Below are 20,793 nucleotides of genomic sequence, written 5' to 3' on the forward strand. Positions count from 1 at the left end.
CCTAATAAGCACATGCTTTGACCATTGCCTAGTTTTAAGGCACTTCTTATGGTGAAATACTTGAAAGCTAGTAATTTAGATTCCCATTAACCTGGGCATTGTACTGGAAATATAAACTGAAAACATCCACACGTCATCAGGTGTTCCACATTTTCTCTACACCCCATGAACGGGCACCAGGATTAAGTGTAAGTCATAAAGTATCAGTCCAGTCTCCTATAGTAAGCTATTTTTTGTGGTTTACAGTGTAACTGTCTATCTGAACTACTCCTGTATACATCCTTTCCAAACGACAAAAGTAGGCCCTTCCAGGGTACTATACAATTCATTCTAATGTAGACAGTCAAACAAGTCTAGATGAATTGCACTCCAATAACTCAGTAAACCTAACAATCACATCCACGGATTATGAAAGAAAGCTAAGTATAGATCACTCATATCTGAAGTGTATTACAATTGAACAATTTAAAATTGCTTTACAGTCAATGATATCTGTACAACCAGCCCAAGGAATAAAGAATTACATCATAAATTTTTTCAATTCACGCACTTTTTAAAAGAATATATTTTCCTCAATTGTCTTTCAAGGGAGCCGAGATCACATACTGACTTCCATCTTTCCTCAAAGAAATCCCTCAGCAGTGTCTAATTTTCCAAAGAAATCATCAGACCATTGGAACCATGAAGAAAATTCAATTATCTAAATCTCTCTCTGAAATTAATCCACCAAGAATTGACTTGAAGGGAGATTTTGAAAACATACTGAGCTTTTCCATGGAATGGATCAAGTCATTTAAATTTCCATACATTTTGAATGAAATTGTGGATTTTAACTCCTCTCTCACAAAGACAGACATTACAAACAAACAAACAAAAAAAAAACATAGGAAAGAAAACAAAAACAGTCAACTTTAGTTAAATAGAAAGACTTGTAAAATAAGTTCTGTCATTCCTCCCAATTCCAGTTCTGTTTCTTCTGAGGCAGACGAAAGTTACATGAAATTTTGTCTCCTTTTCTTCTCTAATAGCTTTCTTTCATTTTGCTGCAAAGATGGTATGTTTGTATGCATGACTATGTCTGCCTGTTACTGCATTAATTAAAATAAAATAATGAAATAAAGGAATATAAGGAAGGAAAAAAGAGAGAAAAATACCCTTTAAGACACTTTTTGATGTTTCTGTCAAATATCAAAATTTCTCATCATGCCTTGAAATAAACAAACCAAAACAACAACAAAAACAACAACAACAACAAACACATTGTTGACATTTTGTGTTTTCTTTATTTCCTCCTTTACTACATGGACAGTTGAAAGGCTCATTGTGCTAGATGTGTGTATAAATAGGTCCATAATTGTCCACTATTTAATTTCTCAGCTACCTGCAAATCCATGCCAACAGGCATCTGGAGCTAAGTGTCTCTTTGCCTCACTTTAAATTTCCTCTCATTGATTTGGTCGGCTCTGGAACTAACCTAACAACCCTTCCCATCCCATCACGTGTCAGGAAGATTCCTGCAGGAATCTATTGCTCCACACTGCTGTCCTTTATCTGACCCTACACACCCATCCAATGCAGTAACACTCACCTCTGCTTGCCTATAGATACTTCTGTGGTTGCACTTGACTTTCATGACTTCACATCTCTACCACCTAGGTTTCTCATCCCTAACTGGTATAGAAGCAACTGAAGCTACATCCTCTTGTGCCATTTTATGTGCTCTGCTCTACAGTTTCAGATCTAACAGATCTGACAGCACTGAATACCATGTCCAGCTGTTTGAATTCCGCTCTACATGTCTACCTCAGACTTGCATTTTTTTTTCTTTGGACAGATCAAAATTATATATAATCTCTGAATTTATTCCCTGGTTCTGACTGGCATTCTTGAACCTAGATGTCTGTGAAACTACAGTTCTCACCTTTCTTGTCACCCACCGTTCAAGGCAGAATGTCCTTCCTCCTCAGGCAAGGTTAGCAGTCAACATCTCAAGCCCCATACTGGGAGGAGAACAGTATTGCCTGTAATTCTTCTCTTCCTTATTGGTTGTGATAGTTCATTGATTTGGGGTAATTCTCACTGACATCAATTTTATGTAAGACAGCTAAGACCTGAACACCCCTAATTCTTCCATCTCTTATCTACTGTTTTCCCAAGTGCTTCCCAGGTACCAACAGCTCTCCAGCTACCAAACTCTTAGCTTCACTCCAAGCCGTGACTTTATTTCTGAAGCAATCCCAGCTTTAAAATCCTACAAAAGCTAAAATGCATAAAAGCTTCAATACATATCTCACTTTCAGGATCTCTGTTGGTAGTCCATCATTTCTGCTTGAAGTCTTCTTTCTCTTCCTCTCCCCCACACTCCTATGTTTAGCACTGCTGTGCATGCACCACAGGTTCGGTTCTGTTAAATTCCATGCCCATTTTCAGTGATTTTTTTCCCTGTCTGCTTGTCAGCACTAGCACGACAGAATGCAAACAGATTGCCTATGACCTTAGATGCTTCACTCACCTCCTGCTGATAAAGGATGAAAGGTGTATGCCAGAGGATGAAGATTTTGTTTCTTTGCATCCTCTGTATGTTACTTTCTTTGTCTCTAAGAGACAACTGGGGCTGCAGGTGGTTTCTTGTTCCAAGTGTGGAGGTTACACAATTATAGAAAGCAGCCATTCTTCCAGAGTGCTAACTGAGATGCCCAGGGGTCTTAATAAAAGCCCTAAGGTATGTGATTATTTAAGAGCAGGAACGAGTGATAGTCCTCTGGCTTGACCAAGCTCAGTAGCCTCTCTGTGATGTCGTGAATGTGTGTTCAAGGTAGGCAGCAAACCTCTTGAGAGATTGTGTGGGTGGCAAATGGGTCCCTCAGTGCCTTTCAGAGAGGAATCTCCAATTACCAAGAGCTAAACTTAGTGAGGGATGCAAAGAATAATATGAAGAGGTTCTACAGGTACATTGGCCACAGAAGAAAGACTAAGGGAAGTGTACCACCTCTGACAAATGAAGACAGAGATCTGGTAATGACAGATGTGGAGAAGGCAGAGATACTTAACAATTTCTGTGCCTCAGTGTCTTTACTAATGGTCAGGCTTCCCATATCTCTTGAGCCCCCGAAACCCTAGGCAGGGGCTGGGAATTTTCCTGAGGGAATTGGCTGATGTAGTCATCAAGCCTGTCTCCATCATATTTGAAAAATCAAGGCACTCAGGCCAAAGTTCCTGGTGACTGGAAAAAGGGAAATATCACTCTCATTTTTAAAAAGGGTATAAAGGAAGAGCTGGGGAACTATAGACCAGTAGTTGCTCTCCTCTCCTACTTTTGTAGCCCTTCTCTGGAAATGCTCCATGGTCTTCATGTCCTTCTTGTAGCGAGGAGCTCAAAACTGAATACTACTCAAGGCGTGGCCTCACCAGAGCAGAATACAGATCACGTCCCTGGTCCTGCTGGCTACACGATTCCTGATACAAGTCAGGATGTCAGTGGCCTTCTTGGCCACCTGGGCACACTGCTGGCTCATGGTCAAGCAAGCATCAATCAGCACCCTCAGATCCTTTTCCTCTGCACATCTTTTGAGCCACTTTGCCCCAAGCTTGTAGTGTTGCATGAGGTTCTTGTGGCCAAAGTGCAGGACCCGCCACTTAGACTTGTTGAGCCTCATCCCATTGGCCTCTGCCCATTGATCCAACCTGTTCAGGTCCCTCTGCAGGGCCTTCCCGCCCTCCAGCAGATTGACGTTTCCCCCCAGCTTGGTGTTGTCTGCAAACTTACTTGGGGGTGCACTCAATTCCCTCTTCCAAATCATCAGTAAAGATATTAAAGGTATAATCTGGGTGACTCTTACTGTAATACTGCTGATGTGGCATATAGCAACCATAGTAGCGATGACATATTGTATTATATAGCAATTAACATAATACAATTCAAATCATTGGTTTTTCTCAACCGAAATTAAATCCCTTTGAGCAAAATATGGGGCTTCCCCATGCTTATGCATTACCATCAAGAGCAACCAGGTACTTGAGCAAAAGCAGTCCCACAAATGCGTTTGCCTTTACCTGAGGCAGTAATAACCCAGACTGTCTTCCCCAGTAAGTTTTTTATACAGGGATATTATCTCCTTCTACACTGCATAAGAGTTTTGAGTGTGCAAAGACAGTTTGGTTGGCAGATACCCTAGTGTTGAGTAACCAGGTGGCCTTTCCAAGTGTCCATGGTCAGGCCTACCCCTCAAGCAGCCTATCCACGTGCTGGCCTGTATATTCCTGACTCCAAAACTCTAGGGGATGACTTGGGGTCTCCCTTGGTACTTTCTGAAAGATGTTGCAGGTGTGGCCATTCTTCCCCAGCTGCAGTGTAGAGCATGTTTTTTAGATTTTTGTCCTTCCTGGACTGGCCCAATGGCTACAGCATGATGAATATCCTGATTAATTTGTTCTAAGACTTGTCATTGGTCAGGGCCCAATTTGAAATTGTTCTTCTTCTGGGTCACTTGATAGAGACAACATACAATCAGACTGTAGTTTGGAATTTGCGTTCTCCAAAAACCCACGATGTCTAAGAAAGCTTTTCTTAGGCCAAAAAATCCTAAGAAAGCTGTTTCCTTTTTGCTAGCTGGTGGAGACATAGCTGTTATTTTGTTGATCACATCCACTGGAATCTGACAATATCCAATTTGCCATTTATTTCTAAAAACCGGATCTGCTTTGCAGGTCCCTTAATATCACTTTGGTTTACAGCAAAACCAGCTTTCAGAAGGACTTGGAGATATTTTCTTCCCTTTCTCAAATACTCCTTCTGCTGTACCGTCCCACTTGATGATGTCATCAATGTATTGCAGGTGCACTGGAGCTTCCCCCTGTTCCAGTGCAGCCTGGATCAGTCTATGGCAAATGGTAGGGCTGTATTTCCACCCTGGGGCAGTTGATTCCAGGTGTACTGGACACCACTCCAAGTGAAAGCCAAGTGTGGCCTGCACTCTGCTGCCAAAAGGATTGTGAAAAATGTATTAGCAATATCAGCTGTTCTTCAGCCCTCTTCAGTCCCACAACAGAAGGGTCTTCTGAGAGACAGGGCAAGGTAGGCAGCTGTTTAATTTCCTCTGTCTCCAAGGCAGCTATGCCAAAAGCCCACTAGTACCCTTTGGCATCCTTAAAATACCATACCATGAGGTAGTCTATGACAAAGATGCACCAGAGCCTCCAGACTTGTCACCAAGTGCTTTTGCCACTCAATTCCTGTTAGACTCACCTCAGCCGCCAATGCAACCAGCTGTCCCTGTCACTCCAGTAACAAAGATGGGTTCTGCCCCTTTCTAACTTGATGGCATTACGTTACACCGTGTATTAGTGTCCACTAGAGCCTAATACTTCTGTGGGTCTGATGTGCCAAGCCTTTGAATCCACACAGTCCAATAAACCTGATTGCTCCTTTCCTCTGCCTGGCTGGAGGCAGGGCCCTTCCAATCAGTTGTGGTCACTGTGTTGAAATTCATTACTCACTTCATGTAAATGTGGATCAAATGTCCCTTCACTGAAGCCAGGAGTAAACTCAACTCATCTGTTCTGGAGATCTGCTCACTGGATACTGGAGCAGTCATTTTCTTAGCAGTCCCTTTTTCAGTCCCTTTTTCCATTGTTTTTCCTTGTAATTCGTGTATCTATGTGTTAGTGTTGAGGTAGATTTTCCATCCCACTTCCTCATGTCCTCCCTGTGGTTGCACAGGTAAAACCACAGCATGGCACATGGTGTGTACCCGCTATGTCCTCTCTTGGGCAGAGGAGCACTTACTCCTAATAGCTGAGACACTGGTTCATATAGATAAGGATTAGGGCATAACTCTTTGATTTGCTGGACCTCTTGGGAAAGTTTCCTCACAGCTGAGACACAGGCCCATAGAGCGGAAGAGAGGCTTTCTTCATACTGCTGAAGTTGGACAGACAATGCATCCGGCTTGTGTTCCTCTCCATCTTTCCAGGTTATTACTGCCAGTGAGTTGGTGTACAAAAAGAAATGAAAAAGAAGGAAACAAACAAACAAACAAACAAACAAAAAAACATCATTTGGACATGTTGGAATCAATAGTTCATGTATGGGAGTTAGAGACATGAATCCAACCATAAGCTGCTGCCTAGGTCTATTTTGGCTACATCCTGTGAAGCCATGATCTACTAAATGGCACAATTTAAGCAGAACATCCGTTCTTTATGAAGGAGACAGGATGGCATGTGTGAGTGAGGTAGACTCTAGCAAAATCAATAGCTGTGTTTCTTAGACACCAAAAACCAGTATTTATTATTAGGGGTGAAATTCTGATTTACACTAGATGAAGACCAATCTCATTATCAACAACATAAGTTCCTGTTTGTGTGAGCTATTCATTTGGGGTTTGTTTCATGCACATGTGTCATATAGAAACAAGGAACAGGAGAGGTGAATTCAGGGAACATGATATATTGCTGGTAGAGTCTGATGGGTGGGCTCATAAAAAAAAAGTTTAGAATTAATGGATGAATGATTTTGAATGTTTATTTCCTCTTGGAGTGCAATCTGAATCATCTTTAAAAGAGGCAAAAGTAAAATCTGTAGCCATTTGAAAGGCATGTTCCGTTGAAGTGATTCAGGCTGATCACTCTAGTGTTACTGTATTAGAGTAAATAATCTTTTTACAAAATAAAACAAAAAGTCACTTTAGATCTTACCTTGCCCGTTTTGGAAATAAAATTTAAAAAAAAAAATCAAATTTTCTAACTCATTTCATGGAGGTAAAAGTAGATCAGCTCTCAGAAGCAAAGTTAGTTGAAGCTTAAGTGAAGTTTCCTTAAGTTTGTTTCTCCAGCGTTTTAATTAGGCTTCCAATGTTGCACAGGGAAGTTAATTTCCCTGGGCACATCTAAACAACAACAACAAAAAAATGCTAAATATAATTAACCATTTTGCCATTAGTTGTTTGTTGTGAAGATTCTGAAGTCAGGCAAACAATGTACCCTGAGATGGCTTACGTTACCTTTCTCTTTAAAAAGCAAACTAAAAAATTAATATTTTGTAGGCCAGTCAGCAGAGTTTGCATTTCATTCTGTCAGTGTTCCTCATCCAATTCTTTCTTCCTTCTTTTCTTTCTTTCTTTCTTTCTTTCTTTCTTTCTTTCTTTCTTTCTTTCTTTCTTTCTTTCTTTCTTTCTTTCTTTCTTTCTTTCTTTCTTTCTTTTTCTTTCTTTCTTTCTTTCTTTCTTTCCTTTCTTTCTTTCTTTCTTTCTTTCTTTCTTTCTCTCTCTCTCTCTCTCTCTCTCTCTCTCTCTCTCTCTTTCTTTCTTTCTTTCTTTCTCTCTGTCTCTGTCTCTCTGTCTCTCTCTCTTTCTCTCTTTCTCTCTTTCTCTCTCTCTTTTTCAAGGGTGCTCTGTGTTCTAGCTATGTATGTATATTTGTACATACATATGGTGTGTAGGTTTGCTCTGTGTGTGTGTGCCAGCTGGGGACAGATGTTCAGCCGTGGTTCTGGCTGGTCCTGGAGACATGGAGCTGCATCAGCCTTATCTTCATTGCTAACATGATGTATTTATCTGTAATACAAAGAGGTGTCCTATGGAGTTATTTTTTTTCCCTTCCAAAAAAACATCTTGCAGTGCAGCTCAAGCTCACTGCTTAAGACTGGCTGTGTTTTTGTTATGATCAGTTAAGCTAGACCTCTCTCAGAGACCAATAAAGCATCTTAAAATGTAATTGTTATTATTACATGCTGAAGTGCCTGAACCATTACCCAGAAGAAGGTTTGAAACATGAATGCCAAAGTGCCATTGTTACATGCAATAAGGTAAGGTCATCTAGGAGTGTTTGAGAGTGCAGCAAAAGCCGGGATAGCTTTACAAATTGTTTCTGGTGAAAAAAAGTCAAAGTTTATGTGGTGTCAACCTTACTGCCAATAGAAAACAGAAAATGGAGTGAGCTCTCCTCAGAACTGCACCAGTCTTCGGAACATCCTAGAGGTTGGATTTGAAGCAAGAGTAATCCCAGATGAGTAATCACAGGAGGCACGGAGGGCAAATTGTACAGGTAACTTAATTGGCAAAGTGAAGATATTTCCTAAGGTGGCCAAAATTTAAACAAAATCAAGGCAGTGAAGTAACAATAGAAACAACCCTTTCCATTCCCGTACACTAGACAAAGAATAGCTTGTCTCCTAGTCTAGGCCTGGAAAAACATGAGTACCAGCTCCCTTACTCCTTCTCTGATAAATGGATGTTACTCCCCTTTTGAAATTGTATCAGCAGCTGTGGTGATTCATCTGACCAGTTTGGGACAACTCTAATTAGATAAATTCTGCTTATAAGTAACTATCTTGTCCCACTGCTTACAGATAGGAACTGGATGATATGTGTAGACTTAGTCAATTAAATTTTAGGCAGCTATGTTTAAGTGAGATGAATCCTATCATCCTATCTGTCTACATTATGCTACCTAGCAGATCTCATTGCCTGGAAAAAAAAAAAAAAAAAGTGAATAATCTTATTTGTTTGCTTGTATGCTTGCACGCTTGCTCACTCCTAATTAAAGTGTCTAAATGCTTAAATTTATGTGGAATACACCCCCTTCACTCATGCGTTAAACCAGCCAATCACATACTCAATTATGACAGTTTTACTAAGCAACTACCTGTTGCAGTGCTGCAATCATTGACAAGCCCTTAGCTGGAATTATTCAGAAACTCATCGGAGATAGACATTAAGATTGTATAGTCGAAGGAGAAAGCAATACTACTGAACTTGCTTTCGTTTACTTTGGGGTAAACACCTTAAAGGTCATTTTTAAAGCTGTGCTGTGAAAAGAATTGTTTCTTTGTGTTTAGTGTGAAATCAGCGTAGACAACTAGCTAAGATGAATCTTGTAAATTGGAACTATCAAAATTTGGATAGACAATTTGCATCTTTAAAGAGAAGGGTAAAACCCTGAGACCAGCTCTTTTATACTGAGCATGCAGACTGAAGAAACACTTCTGTTTTTCCAAAAGGTACAAGTAACACTGAGAACACATACCTTGCAGATTCTACAATATTTTTAAAGCCCTTGAAGATAAATTATTTTTTTTTATTTTAGTGTATGTCACATGAAAGTGAAGTGTTATCTGCAACAATCTTTTTACCCACTAGCAGGAAGCTTGAGCCTCCACCAAACTGCACAAGGAATAACAGATATCTTTAGAATATAACTGGCTCTTGTGTATCTGAAGAATCCATACCTCACGTCATCTTTGCTGATTTCAAAGCTAGCTATCCCAAGAAGTTTCCCATCACAGCTCTTCATCATCCATACCACAGACAAGGAATCAGGCCACTTTTGGAGAAGAAGAAACTCCAGAATCTGCTAGGTATGTCATTTTGCCTGCCTATTGACATGCAAACAAGGATCAAAGTATTTCTCTAACTTTTGTGAGGTCTTCTTGGTGTGATTAAAAAAGTAGCTATATTGCAATATGGGAAATAAATACAGCAGGTCTGCAGTTGCATGCAGAATCATTAGAATGAGGGAATAAATGAGGAAGATGAAGAAGGGAGGAAGGGAAAAAGGGAGGAAGGGAAGAATGGAGGAAAGAAGGGAGGGAGGAAGGAAGGGAGGGAGGAAGGAAAAAAGGAATGAAGAAGGAAAGGAGGGAAAGAAGGAAGGAGGACACATCTGTGGAATTTCCACTTGAATCCCACACATAGACTGAACATTTGGAACATGGACAGCTGAAGGAATAAGTTTTCTTTTACAGAGAGTATTTTGACACTCTAGTTTTTGTTTGACTTTACTGACCAAAGCCCAAGGATGGAATTCAGCTGACTAAACACATATGTCTATGCTATATGAGATCTCCTGGTGATACACACCAGCTATCTCTAGAACAGCATGATGCCAAGGTTTTACATAGATACTAGGTCACATCTCCCAGTTCTGTGATTATATCTGGATTACCTAGGGATATCTAAAATGACACTGAGCACTTACATTTAGTCAAATCATGCCCACCTACTTTAACTATAGCAAAAGCTTAGAAGTGTAGTTTACATGAAGATGGACAAAATGCAGATATGCAAATTCAGGTGCCAAAATTCTGAATTGAAACCTGCATTTAGAGTCAAATGACATGAATCCTATGGCTGATCATTTTCAAGGATGTACTGGAAGACTTTGTAGGAAGAGGACTTCTACAGATTAAAACTGCAGTGCAAGAAAAGCTAAAGAAATACAATGGCCTATCACATTTGAGGGAGAACAATAGAATAGCTAATAGACTACTCTTAGTAAGTATATTTATGAATAATAACTACTTCACCTAATCTTATCTCTGTTGATTGCATCCTATAGGGTAGTAATGGAGCTGGAGAATTGCACCACCACTGTGAAAAATATTTTCTTTGTTGGTTTTACTGAAAGTGCCATGTTACAGTATGTACTTTTTGCAACTTTCCTCATAATTTACACAATGACTTGGCTTGGAAATGTCACCATCATCACCACAGTAATCATAGATCAAGAGCTTCACAAGCCTATGTACTTTTTTCTAGGAAATTTAGCCCTCATAGACCTCAGTGAATCCTCAGTGACTCTGCCCAAGATGCTATGGGACTTCCTGTCTGAGTATAAGTCCATTAGTTTTGGAGGATGCATTGCACAGATTTTCTTCTTCCATTTCACAGGAGGTGCTGTGGTTGTCATCCTCACAGTGATGACTCTGGATCGGTATGTGGCCGTTCATAAACCTTTGCAGTACTTAAATATTATGAATTACAATGTTTGCCTTGGTCTGGTTGCAGGAGCATGGATAGGGGGATTTGTTCATTCTATTGTGCAGGTAGCACTGATCATTCAGTTGCCATTCTGTGGACCAAATTTACTAGACAATTTCTACTGCGATTTCCCACAGGTAATCAAACTAGCCTGTACAGATATCTATGCGGTTGAGTTGCTCATGGTTTCCAACAGCGGACTGCTTATGATCCTCATATTTATTGTCCTGATTGTGTCACATGTTGTCATCTTGGTCAAAATCAGGGCACATATCACACAAGGGAAGCACAAAGCCTTTTCCACTTGTGGAGCCCAAGTTGCAGTGGTGAGCATCCATTTTGTACCCTGCATCTTCATCTATGCATGGCCATTCAAAAAGTTTGTGGCGGACAAAGCCATGTCGTCTCTTTATACTATCATCACCCCAATGCTGAATCCCATAATCTACACATTAAGGAACACAGAGATGAAGAATGCCATCAAGAAATTTCTCAACAATGTCTTTTTCAGAATGAGAAATTCACAACTGTCATTCCTTTCTTAGATGGTTGTTTTCTTTTACAGAGAAATGTAAAAGCAAAGTAGATAATGTGTTAATAACTGATTTTTGCTTTAGAAGAAGAATCATAGAATCATAGAAAGAAATTTAAATAACAATTGACGCAAGACTAAGATGCTGTCTCTGAAGGTAATAGCTGCTTGGAAATCAAAGTGGTTGTAGACTAATAAAACAATGAACCTGTATGAAAACAGAAAATCAACAACACGAATTAAACCAATGAAAACATCCGTTGTCCATTACAGTGGTTCATTTTACTAAGGGTCCAGTTATTTTTTAAGTTTCTATTTTTTAAAAAATTCTAGGGAACTTATATATGGTTGTTCCAGATTTATTTTTTGTTTGTTTCTTTGTTTTTGTTTTGATTTTCTTTTCATGTGGACTATTTGTGATCAGGTGAAAAAATGCAGAACATAAGACTTGACAATAAGCATGAAAATATTTTTGATTGCTTTTGAAAGCAGTATATATATTCTATTTCAAAATTTTCAAAATGTCCAAACTTTCTTTTAAGAAATATTCTTTGTTCAGATCAATGCATTGCGTGAAATATTGTTAATTTATCGTTATCACAATAATATAGTAGTCCAGGAAATCAAGCAGTGACGAACAGAGAACAAAGCTATTGCATAAGAATGGGAAAGTCTTACTCATTTAATATACATGTATTTACCACAATTTAGTTTAGTTTAATTTAGTCTATGCAACTGTGTTCCATCACAGAAGAGGCAAAGGTTCATCACAGACTTATTCAGATTTTAGGATTTTTCGCTGAGTACTTGGAGACCTGGGCAGCCAGTGTGCTGTGGTTTAACCCAGCCAGCAGCTAAGTACCACACAGATAAAACTCATGGGTTGAGATAAAGACAGTTTAATAGGAAAGAAAATGGGGGAGAGGGGGAAGAATACAAAAAACAAGTGATATGCAACACAGTTTCTCGCTAACACCCGACTCATGCCAAACCTGTCCCCAGATAATGGTAGCCCCCTTGGTCAACTCCCTGCAGTTTTATTGCTCCGTGTGGTGTCATATGGTATGGAACACACCTCTGCTCAGTTTGGGTCAGCTGTCCTGGCTGCGTCCCCTCACAATTTCTTGTGGATTCTAAGCTTCCTCACTACCAGGGCAGTATGAGAAGCTGAAAAGCCCTTGGCTTAGGGTAAGAACTGCTTAGCCACAACTGAAACACCAGTGTCTTATCAGCATTATTTTCCTCCTACATCCAAAACATGGCACCATAGCAGCCACTGTGAAGAAAATTAACTCTGTCCTAGCCAAAACCAGGGCAATATCCACCTCTTATTCTATACCATTTATGTCATGGTCAGGTGTCAGAGTTTCCAAAACATTCTCATTAATCATCACCGCCTTTCCAGCCTTTTGATATATACACACAGATATCCCTTGGTCTACGGCCTATCCCTCTGTGGTTCAGCCTTCTATGCAAGGGCTGTAGCTTTCATGACTTTGGGCTCCATCAGACATAATGATCTTTCAGGGTAGAAGAGGTGGTGTGTGGTGTTAAATTTTTGCATGCAGAGACCAGCTCTGGTGCAATACTACGATACTTCTCCAGTTGTATCATTGCTGCACTTTGGTTCCATCAAAATTCATTCTTCTTTGGTTTGCTGTTGCTGAGGCAGGAATAACCAAGACTGTCTTTGCCAGCATGTAGTTTGTTGTTGTTGTTTGCTTGCTTATTTTGTTTGTATGTGCATTACAGGGACTTTATCCCATTCTACGTTAAATAAAAGTTTTGACGGGGCAGGGTCAGATCAATTGGCAGATTTCCTAGTGTTGACTGAGCAGGTGGCTTTTTCCAAATGCATATTCCAATGTTTGAATGTCCCAGCACCCATTGCTCTTAGTGTAGTCTTTAACAGTCCATTGTATTTTTCCATTTTTTCCAGAGGCTTGTGCATGGCAGGGGATGTGATATACCCACTCAATGCCATAGTCTTTGATACTGGTGTCTCTGAGGTTGTTTCAGAAATGAATTCTGATGTCTCAGTTCTTTCTGGGGGTGACGTGTCATTGTAAAACTTGCTTTTCAAGTTTTCTTTTGCCTTCGAAGGGAAGGGAAGGGAAGGGAAGGGAAGGGAAGGGAAGGGAAGGGAAGGGAAGGGAAGGGAAGGGAAGGGAAGGGAAGGGAAGGGAAGGGAAGGGAAGGGAAGGGAAGGGAAGGGAAGGGAAGGGAAGGGAAGGGAAGGGAAGGGAAGGGAAGGGAAGGGAAGGGAAGGGAAGGGAAGGGAAGGGAAGGGAAGGGAAGGAGGGGAGGACTCAAAGTTAAAAGTAGGTAAGACTGAAGATTCAAAATAATTAGCTAGAAATGAATGAAATGTCAGCTACAGCCCCTAAAAGCATCCAGTCCAAATAGACAAAGACAGCAGACTAGATCAGTGGTTAAGGTAGGGCTAAAACAAAGCTTTCACTCCCATAGTTATATTACTTGAATCACACATCTTTTGATGTTTTCAGCTATTTTTCACACCCTCTTGCTTAACAATGATCATCAACTCTTTCAGGATGCACAATTCATAGCATTAAACATGTAAAACATGATATGCTTAAGTCTGAAGAAGTCACTCTGATCCCCCTTTACAGACAAGTAAGAGAAGTTTGCCACTCAAAATAGCATTTGATCTACTATTAGAAGTATGGAATTGGCTCGCTCCCTCCCATTGTCTACAGAGGGAGCCTCAAGTTCAGATCAACCAACTTCTACAGTTCCAAAGTCATCTGAAATAGATCCCACCCAAAAGGGAAATAGAGATTTCAAGAGAGTCTTCTTAAACTCGGAGTAAATGATGACTCAGAGGTAGTTCAGATATTCTCTTGGCCAAGAAACAAACCAAACCAAACCAACAAAAATGTAAGCTTTGTGAGGGGACACTGCAATGTAAGCTGGCTGTAGGCATCATCGGTCCAATGCTGTCCGTAATGTAAGAAGAAAAAAAAAAGGAAATTCTTCTAGTGAAAATCACCTAACCCGTTTTGGAGACACTGTACGGCAGAGCTGCCGAAGGTAAGACACTTACTTCAAATGCCTATTGTTATTATACAAAGGAAGTACTAAGGAAGTTCTAAGACCAAAAGGAAGTATTAAGACCAAAACTCGTAAGTCCTCATAGTTACTAAAAAAGAAGTACACAAAGTAAGAGTTGTTCTTCACAGGTGTTTTTCATTAGGTAATAAAACACTAACCTATCAGTAAAGCAATGACTGCCATGAGTTTAATTAACTTTAATTAAAAGCTAAACCAAGGCAATAGGTTAAAACTTTGTACCAAGGCAATAGGTTAAAACTTTGTAAATGATCAAAGAGCTTAGGCAGATTCTACTTCAGCTAATTGGACCTCAAAAGTTAAGAAAAGTATTGTAAATACATGTCCTTCCAGTCTAAGGGTAACTTTTAATGTTCTTCTCTATTCTGAGTAGGCTATATCGAGGTCTCTCTCAAAACTGGAACTTCAGTAATGTACTATTCTTTCATTTCCATGCCAATAGAAACAATGAAAACCACAAAGATTCCCTTCAAATACGTTAGATTTTTAAATGCCTGAAGATGTTAAGAGTTCCCTTATTTTATATATAAATTAAAATCATCTGTGGCTCCCACGTCCACAACTTTGACTTCCTTGTTCATGTTAGAAAAACCACTGACAAAAGGGCAGCAAAAGGGTAAGATACAGCAGACAGAGAAATTGGATTAAGTATTTACAAAAGGTGGCTGAATCATGGCAGGATTGTGAGCATTGCTCTTGTTTTGATAATGTATTATTCTCTTTTGTTGTGGTCTCTTGACAAGGTCCGTATATGTATTGTGGAAAATGTACTTCCGCACCACTCTCCCCCATATAAGGATACACTTCTGCCACCAAAGAACATTTTGTGCCTTGAGATTCACTAGTGTAGTCCAATGTTGGGTTCCCCCCTAGGTAACAGAACTTGAGCCTGGAGAATGCAGAGTTAATGACCATTTGTTCTGCTGTGGCAGTCTAATTTCTTCTCTCTCTTTCTCTCAGTTTCCCCTTCTGGGCAGTAACAAAACATGAAGCTGCCACAGTTGGCACAGTGCTGCATAGTGCTCCATCTGCATCACACACATAGAGGCACTCTTCAGGATAATGAATCAATGTGACTAATGAGGCAGACAGCACTGAACTTCACTCTTTATGCCGTATTGGTATTCTCTGTGGGTATCTTTATCATCCCTTCTTTTGTTAACAGAAAGAATAGACAAAGGCTACTTGGTTTTGCTTTGTTGTATTCCTTTTTCTTTCTTTCTTCCTTTCTTCCTTTCTTCCTTTCTTCCTTTCTTCCTTTCTTTGGTTTGTCAGTGTTTTCGTTGTCAGCTGGGCTTTGTCTTTAGTGCAGGGAATTCCTATGGAACCATTTGGGACCACTAACCTGACATCTGGGGGAGCACATGTTCTTGGCAATTAACCCTACGCCTGTAATGAAGCAAACCCTTAAATACCAACTACTAATAGTTGTATGTTTGGGTCACTCTCGCACACTATGAAACTTAGTGAACACCAGTGTTACACTCTTACAGCACACACAGCAATTGCCTTCTTTGTTCAGCAAAGCCACCTCCAGAGTGGTAACCCTCAATCCAATGCCTCCCCAGGGATTCCCAGAGGCTCCTTGCTTCAGTAACTGGCTGAAATGCTCTGATCTCATTGCAGTGACTACTCCTCTGACACCCTGTCCATTTGCTTCCTCCCAGATGAAGCCAACAGAAAGACCAGAACTAGGAAACCATACTCTTCTGACAGAATTTGTCCTCTCTGGACTGTCCAACCACCCAGAACTGCAGAACTTGCTGTTCTTCACATTCTGCTTGATTTATACATTCACTATCACTGGAAATCTTCTCTTCTTCATTGCCACAGTGCATCCCAACCTCCACATGCCCATGTACTTCTTCCTCCGGGTCTTATCCTTCCTGGATGTTTCTACAGCATCCATTGTTGTTCCCAAGATGTTAGTAAACTTCCTGTCAGAGGAGAGGAGAATTTCCTACGTGGGCTGTGCCACACAACTCTACTTTGTGATTTTCTTAGGAGCTACCGAATGCTACCTGTTGGCAGCCATGGCCTATGACCGCTATGTGGCCATATGCAACCCCCTTCGATATGCAATCATCATGAATAGCAGAGCTTGTTTTTTCCTAGTCCTGCTGTCATGTGCTAGTGGTAATGTTGTGTCTGTGGTGCAGACAGTTTGGGTGTTCACATTGCCATTTTGTGGGCCCAACAAGATTAACTACTTCTTCTGTGATATTCCACCAATCATTATGCTCTCCTGCACTGACACCCTCCTTCTATGAGAAGCAGACAATTACAGCCACAGTGCTGGTCATCTTTACACCATTTTGTCTCATCCTGGTATCCTATGCCTGCATCATCTCCAGCATTCTGAAGATTTCCTCTGCAGAGGGAAGATGCAAGACTTTCTCCACCTGTTTTTCACACCTAATTGTTGTAACACTATATTATGGTAGTGGGACCTTGATTTACTTACAGCCCAAGTCCAGTAATTCACAAGACACTAAGAAAATCATAGCTCTCTTTTACACTGTCATAATTCCTACATTAAAACCCCTTGATATACAGCCTGAGGAACAAAGAAGTGAAAGGAGCACTAGTCAAAATTATAGCTGAGCTGAGTAAGATATAAACTTATGCTGCTTGAAAGGAATCTTCTCCTCTGCATATTTGGATTGTATGTTTCTTTTATGTTCAACTGTTTTTTAAATGTCCTGACAACTTGAAACACTAGGAAATTGGAGTGTATCTCAAAGTGCACTCAGGAAGTTTTTGTTTCTTTTGTCCAGTATGAGTGTATATGAAACTTACTAATTCAGTATTCATAATGCATCACCTTGTATCAGATGCTAGAGATGAAGATTTTTCTATTTTTTTTTGAATTTTATTGCTTTATGAAATAAATATTCTTTATTTCATAGATAAACAAAAATTCTCCACCCCCCCACATGCTCCCAACATCTTGTAATAGATCATACAATCATTCAGGTTGGAAAAGACCTCTAAGATCACCTAGTTCCAACCTTTAACTTAGTACTAAAGTCCACCACTAAACCATGCTACTGAGTTTTGTATCTACACATTTCTTGAAGACCTCCAAGAATGGTGACTCAACCACTTCCCTGGGTAGCCTATTCCAATGATGCACAACCCTTGCAGTAGTTAAATTTCTCCTAATATCCAATGTAAACCTTCCCTGGCACAGCTTGAGTTCATTTCCCCCTCATCTTACCCACTTGGGGTTTTGGGTAATGAGCATCTCATTATTTGACAGGGGAGGAAAGGGAAGAGAAGAAGAAAAACCAATACTTGTTTCGAGAAGAAGAAGAGAAGAGAAGAGAAGAGAAGAGAAGAGAAGAGAAGAGAAGAGAAGAGAAGAGAAGAGAAGAGAAGAGAGAAAGAGAAGAGAAGAGAAGAGAAGAGAAGAGAAGAGAAGAGAAAGAGAAGAGGAAGAGAAGAGAAGAGAAGAGAAGAGAAGAGAAGAGAAGAGAGAGAAGAGAAGAGAAGAGAAGAGAAGAGAAGAGAAGAGAAGAGAAGAGAAAGAAGAGAGAAAGAGAAGAGAAGAGAAGAGAAGAGAAGAGAAGAGAGGAGAAGAGAAGAGAGGAGAGAGAGGAGAGGAGAGGAGAGGAGAGGAGAGAGGAGAGGAGAGGAGAGGAGAGGAGAGGAGAGGAGAGGAGAGGAGAGGAGAGGAGAAGAGGAGAGGAGAGGAGAGGAGAGGAGAGGAGAGGAGAGAGAGGAGAGGAGAGGAGAGGAGAGGAGAGGAGAGGAGAGGAGAGGAGAGGAGAGGAGAGGAGAGGAGAGGAGAGGAGGGAGAGGAGAGGAAGAGGAGAGGAGAGGAGAGAGAGGAGAGGAGAGGAGAGGAGAGGAGAGGAGAGGGAGAGGAGAGGAGAGGAGAGGAGAGGAGAGGAGAGGAGAGGAGAGAGAGAGAGAGAGAGAGAGAGAAGAGAGAAGAGAAGAGAAGAGAAGAGAAGGAGAAGAGAAGAGAAGAGAAGAGAAGAGAAAGAGAAGAGAAGCAAGAGAAGAGAAGAGAAGAGAAGAGAAGAGAAGAGAAAGAGAAAGAGAAGAGAAAGAGAAGAGAAGAGAAGAGAAGAGAAGAGAAGAGAAGAGACGAGAAGAGAAGAAGAGAAGAGAAGAGAAGAGAAAGAAGAAGAGAAGAGAAGAGAAGAAGGAAGAGAAGAGAAGAGAAGAACTACACAGTAAAGTCTCTGCTCTTAGTCCGCTCCTTGCCTTCCTTAGACCAATTCTCTTGCTACCCAGGCCCCCATACTGCTCATTTGCTATTTTGCATCTCTCTGCTTCTTCACTTGATCTTATGCCCATGAATAATAGCTTTGTGCAAAGTGAACTGAGAGGTTTGTAGAAGCAATTGCAGATATGTGACTCCAGGACATTAGAGTATTCATTCAGGAGGAGGGAAGAAAACAGCCCCTAGCTTTCTCAGAGGGGGAAGGAAACTGGAATCAGTCTCATCCATGGTCAATGAATGCTCTAAGGTCCATAAGCGATGACTGTATGTGCCATTTTACCTGGGTAAATCAGGGCATCTTGGCCAGATTTCCCATAATTCTACAGCACACAAAGTTTTCTCTTTGAACAAACTCCAGAAACCAAGACACATCATTTAGTCTTCCAAGAGTAAGTAATGTGTTATTTCCAAGAGCAAAATGTATTATTTGATCAATTCACCTAAGCACAAAAAGTACCGTAACAGGAAAGAAAGAAACCTCTGTTGGGATTCATTCTCCTCCGAGCTTTGTGTGTTGCCTTGTAGGGACAAATATTAGAGACAAGCATGATTGTAGGTCTATAAGCTGCCACGTTTAGCAGTACAGATATTGTTGATCACCTGGTCAAAGCTAAGGGTTTTAAACTGACCCTAACTCATGGGACTGCATGGGGAAGCTGATGTGTCAGAGCTGATGTGTGGAGACATTACAGACTGTCATTCTGTGGTGGCAGCTGACAGAAACTCCAACAAGTGGAATAGAACCTTACATGCTCCTCCCAGGTGGGTCACAGATTTGAGTTGTTATATTACCTTATATACACCTTGTCAGCTTATTCTACCAATATCTGTCCCACCAATAATCATAGGATCTTGTCATGGTCCTCTTCTTGGGTCACTTTTTTCAGGTATATTAGCCAGTGTTGAGAGTCTGCTATCAAAAATATGTTGTTTAAAAGAATAAAAACAATTGTTTATTGTTTAATGCATACAAAAGATTATTGGAATGTACCAAGCTCTAAGGCTAAGCATTTGTGTGTTTTTCACTTCCGACAAAGCACCCAAAGAGCCTTGGATGGCCAAGCAGGATTCCGTCAGGAGGGGAAGTAGAAGTCCCATAAATCCTGATGGCAGCTGCAAAGGTGTCTGAGTCATCAAGAGATGTGTGGGACTGCAATGCTTACTAGCATTTAAACAGAGAATTACTGAAGTTGGAAGGAAGCTCTTAAGATCTCTAGTCCAACTCACTCACTCAAAGCAGGTCAACTACAGCAGCGGGCTGAGGGTCTTGCCTAGTTCAGTTCTGAACATCTTCAAGGATGGAGACGCCACAGCACCTCTCGGCAACCTGTTCCATTGTTTGACTACCTCTGAAGTTAGAATGTTTTTCTTACATGTAATCAGAATTTCCTGTATTTTACCTTGTTCCCATTGCCTCTCATCCTGTCACTGGATGCCAATGAGTAGAGTATAGCTCCATCTGCTATGATCCATATTCTTTACTTATTTTTCATTCAGTTGTATGCACTCAACATAGCCCAAATACTCGATCATGGATGAGGTTCATACATTGCAACCGCAAGCCCAGCAGCAGAACTTCTGTATGGTGCATCTAGTAGGGAATTAAAATCTCTTTCCCACAGCTCAGAAACAGAAAGCCAACAGAAAGTATGGTACAAACACCATCTTAAAATGATGGACCCTGTCTGTCATTTTCAGTGCCAACTTACTATTTCCTTGGCAGCAAGAATCCACTGCTGCAGGATGCGAGCAACTTAGTGCACTTTGGTGACTCCAGCCCTCAACTAAAATAGACTTTGCATTGGGGAACAAGGAGGTCTAAGTGGTCCTCAAAACAGTACCCCACCTCTGGATATAGGCTCACCCATTACCAAACCATTTCCAGCTTTGGCAATCAATTCTCTGTGGGTGTGTGCCTTCAAACAAGCTCAGCAATGTCTACAAGAAAGATCCAAGACGCCCATGTCTTCTTCCAAGGCTTCTTCACTGCTCTAAAATTGGCTCCATACCTGTATCCTGTTGGACCCAATGAGGCATGTTGGCAAAGCAAAAGGTGTAGTGGGTTTTAGGTGGCAAGGTTTTGGTAGCAGGGAGGCCATAGGGGTGGTTTCTGTGAGAAGGATCTAGAAGCTGCCCCATGTTTGGTAAGGGCCCCACTGTTGACCAGAGCTGAGACA

General features: G+C 40.8%; 2 protein-coding genes across 2 annotated transcripts; both read left to right on the top strand.

Annotated features, from left to right (window-relative positions):
• Window positions 1–10,453: 10,453 nt before the first annotated feature.
• Window positions 10,454–11,302, top strand: LOC311218450 (olfactory receptor 4D1-like; the record flags this gene model as incomplete). The annotated part of the gene is made up of 1 exon (XM_084301133.1): window positions 10,454–11,302. The coding sequence occupies one exon, from the start codon at window positions 10,454–10,456 to the stop codon at window positions 11,300–11,302; it is 849 nt and encodes a 282-aa protein (XP_084157259.1).
• A 4,747-nt stretch (window positions 11,303–16,049) lies between these two features.
• On the top strand, window positions 16,050–17,002 carry LOC311218451 (olfactory receptor 10A7-like; the record flags this gene model as incomplete). Its single annotated transcript, XM_084301134.1, is given in 3 exon segments — window positions 16,050–16,640; window positions 16,642–16,920; window positions 16,922–17,002. Coding segments are annotated over 3 exon segments (951 nt in total).
• Between the last annotated feature and the right edge of the window lie 3,791 nt (window positions 17,003–20,793).

This window comes from Netta rufina, assembly GCF_964035555.1.
Source record: "Netta rufina genome assembly, chromosome: 24".
NCBI classification, from domain to species: domain Eukaryota; kingdom Metazoa; phylum Chordata; class Aves; order Anseriformes; family Anatidae; genus Netta; species Netta rufina.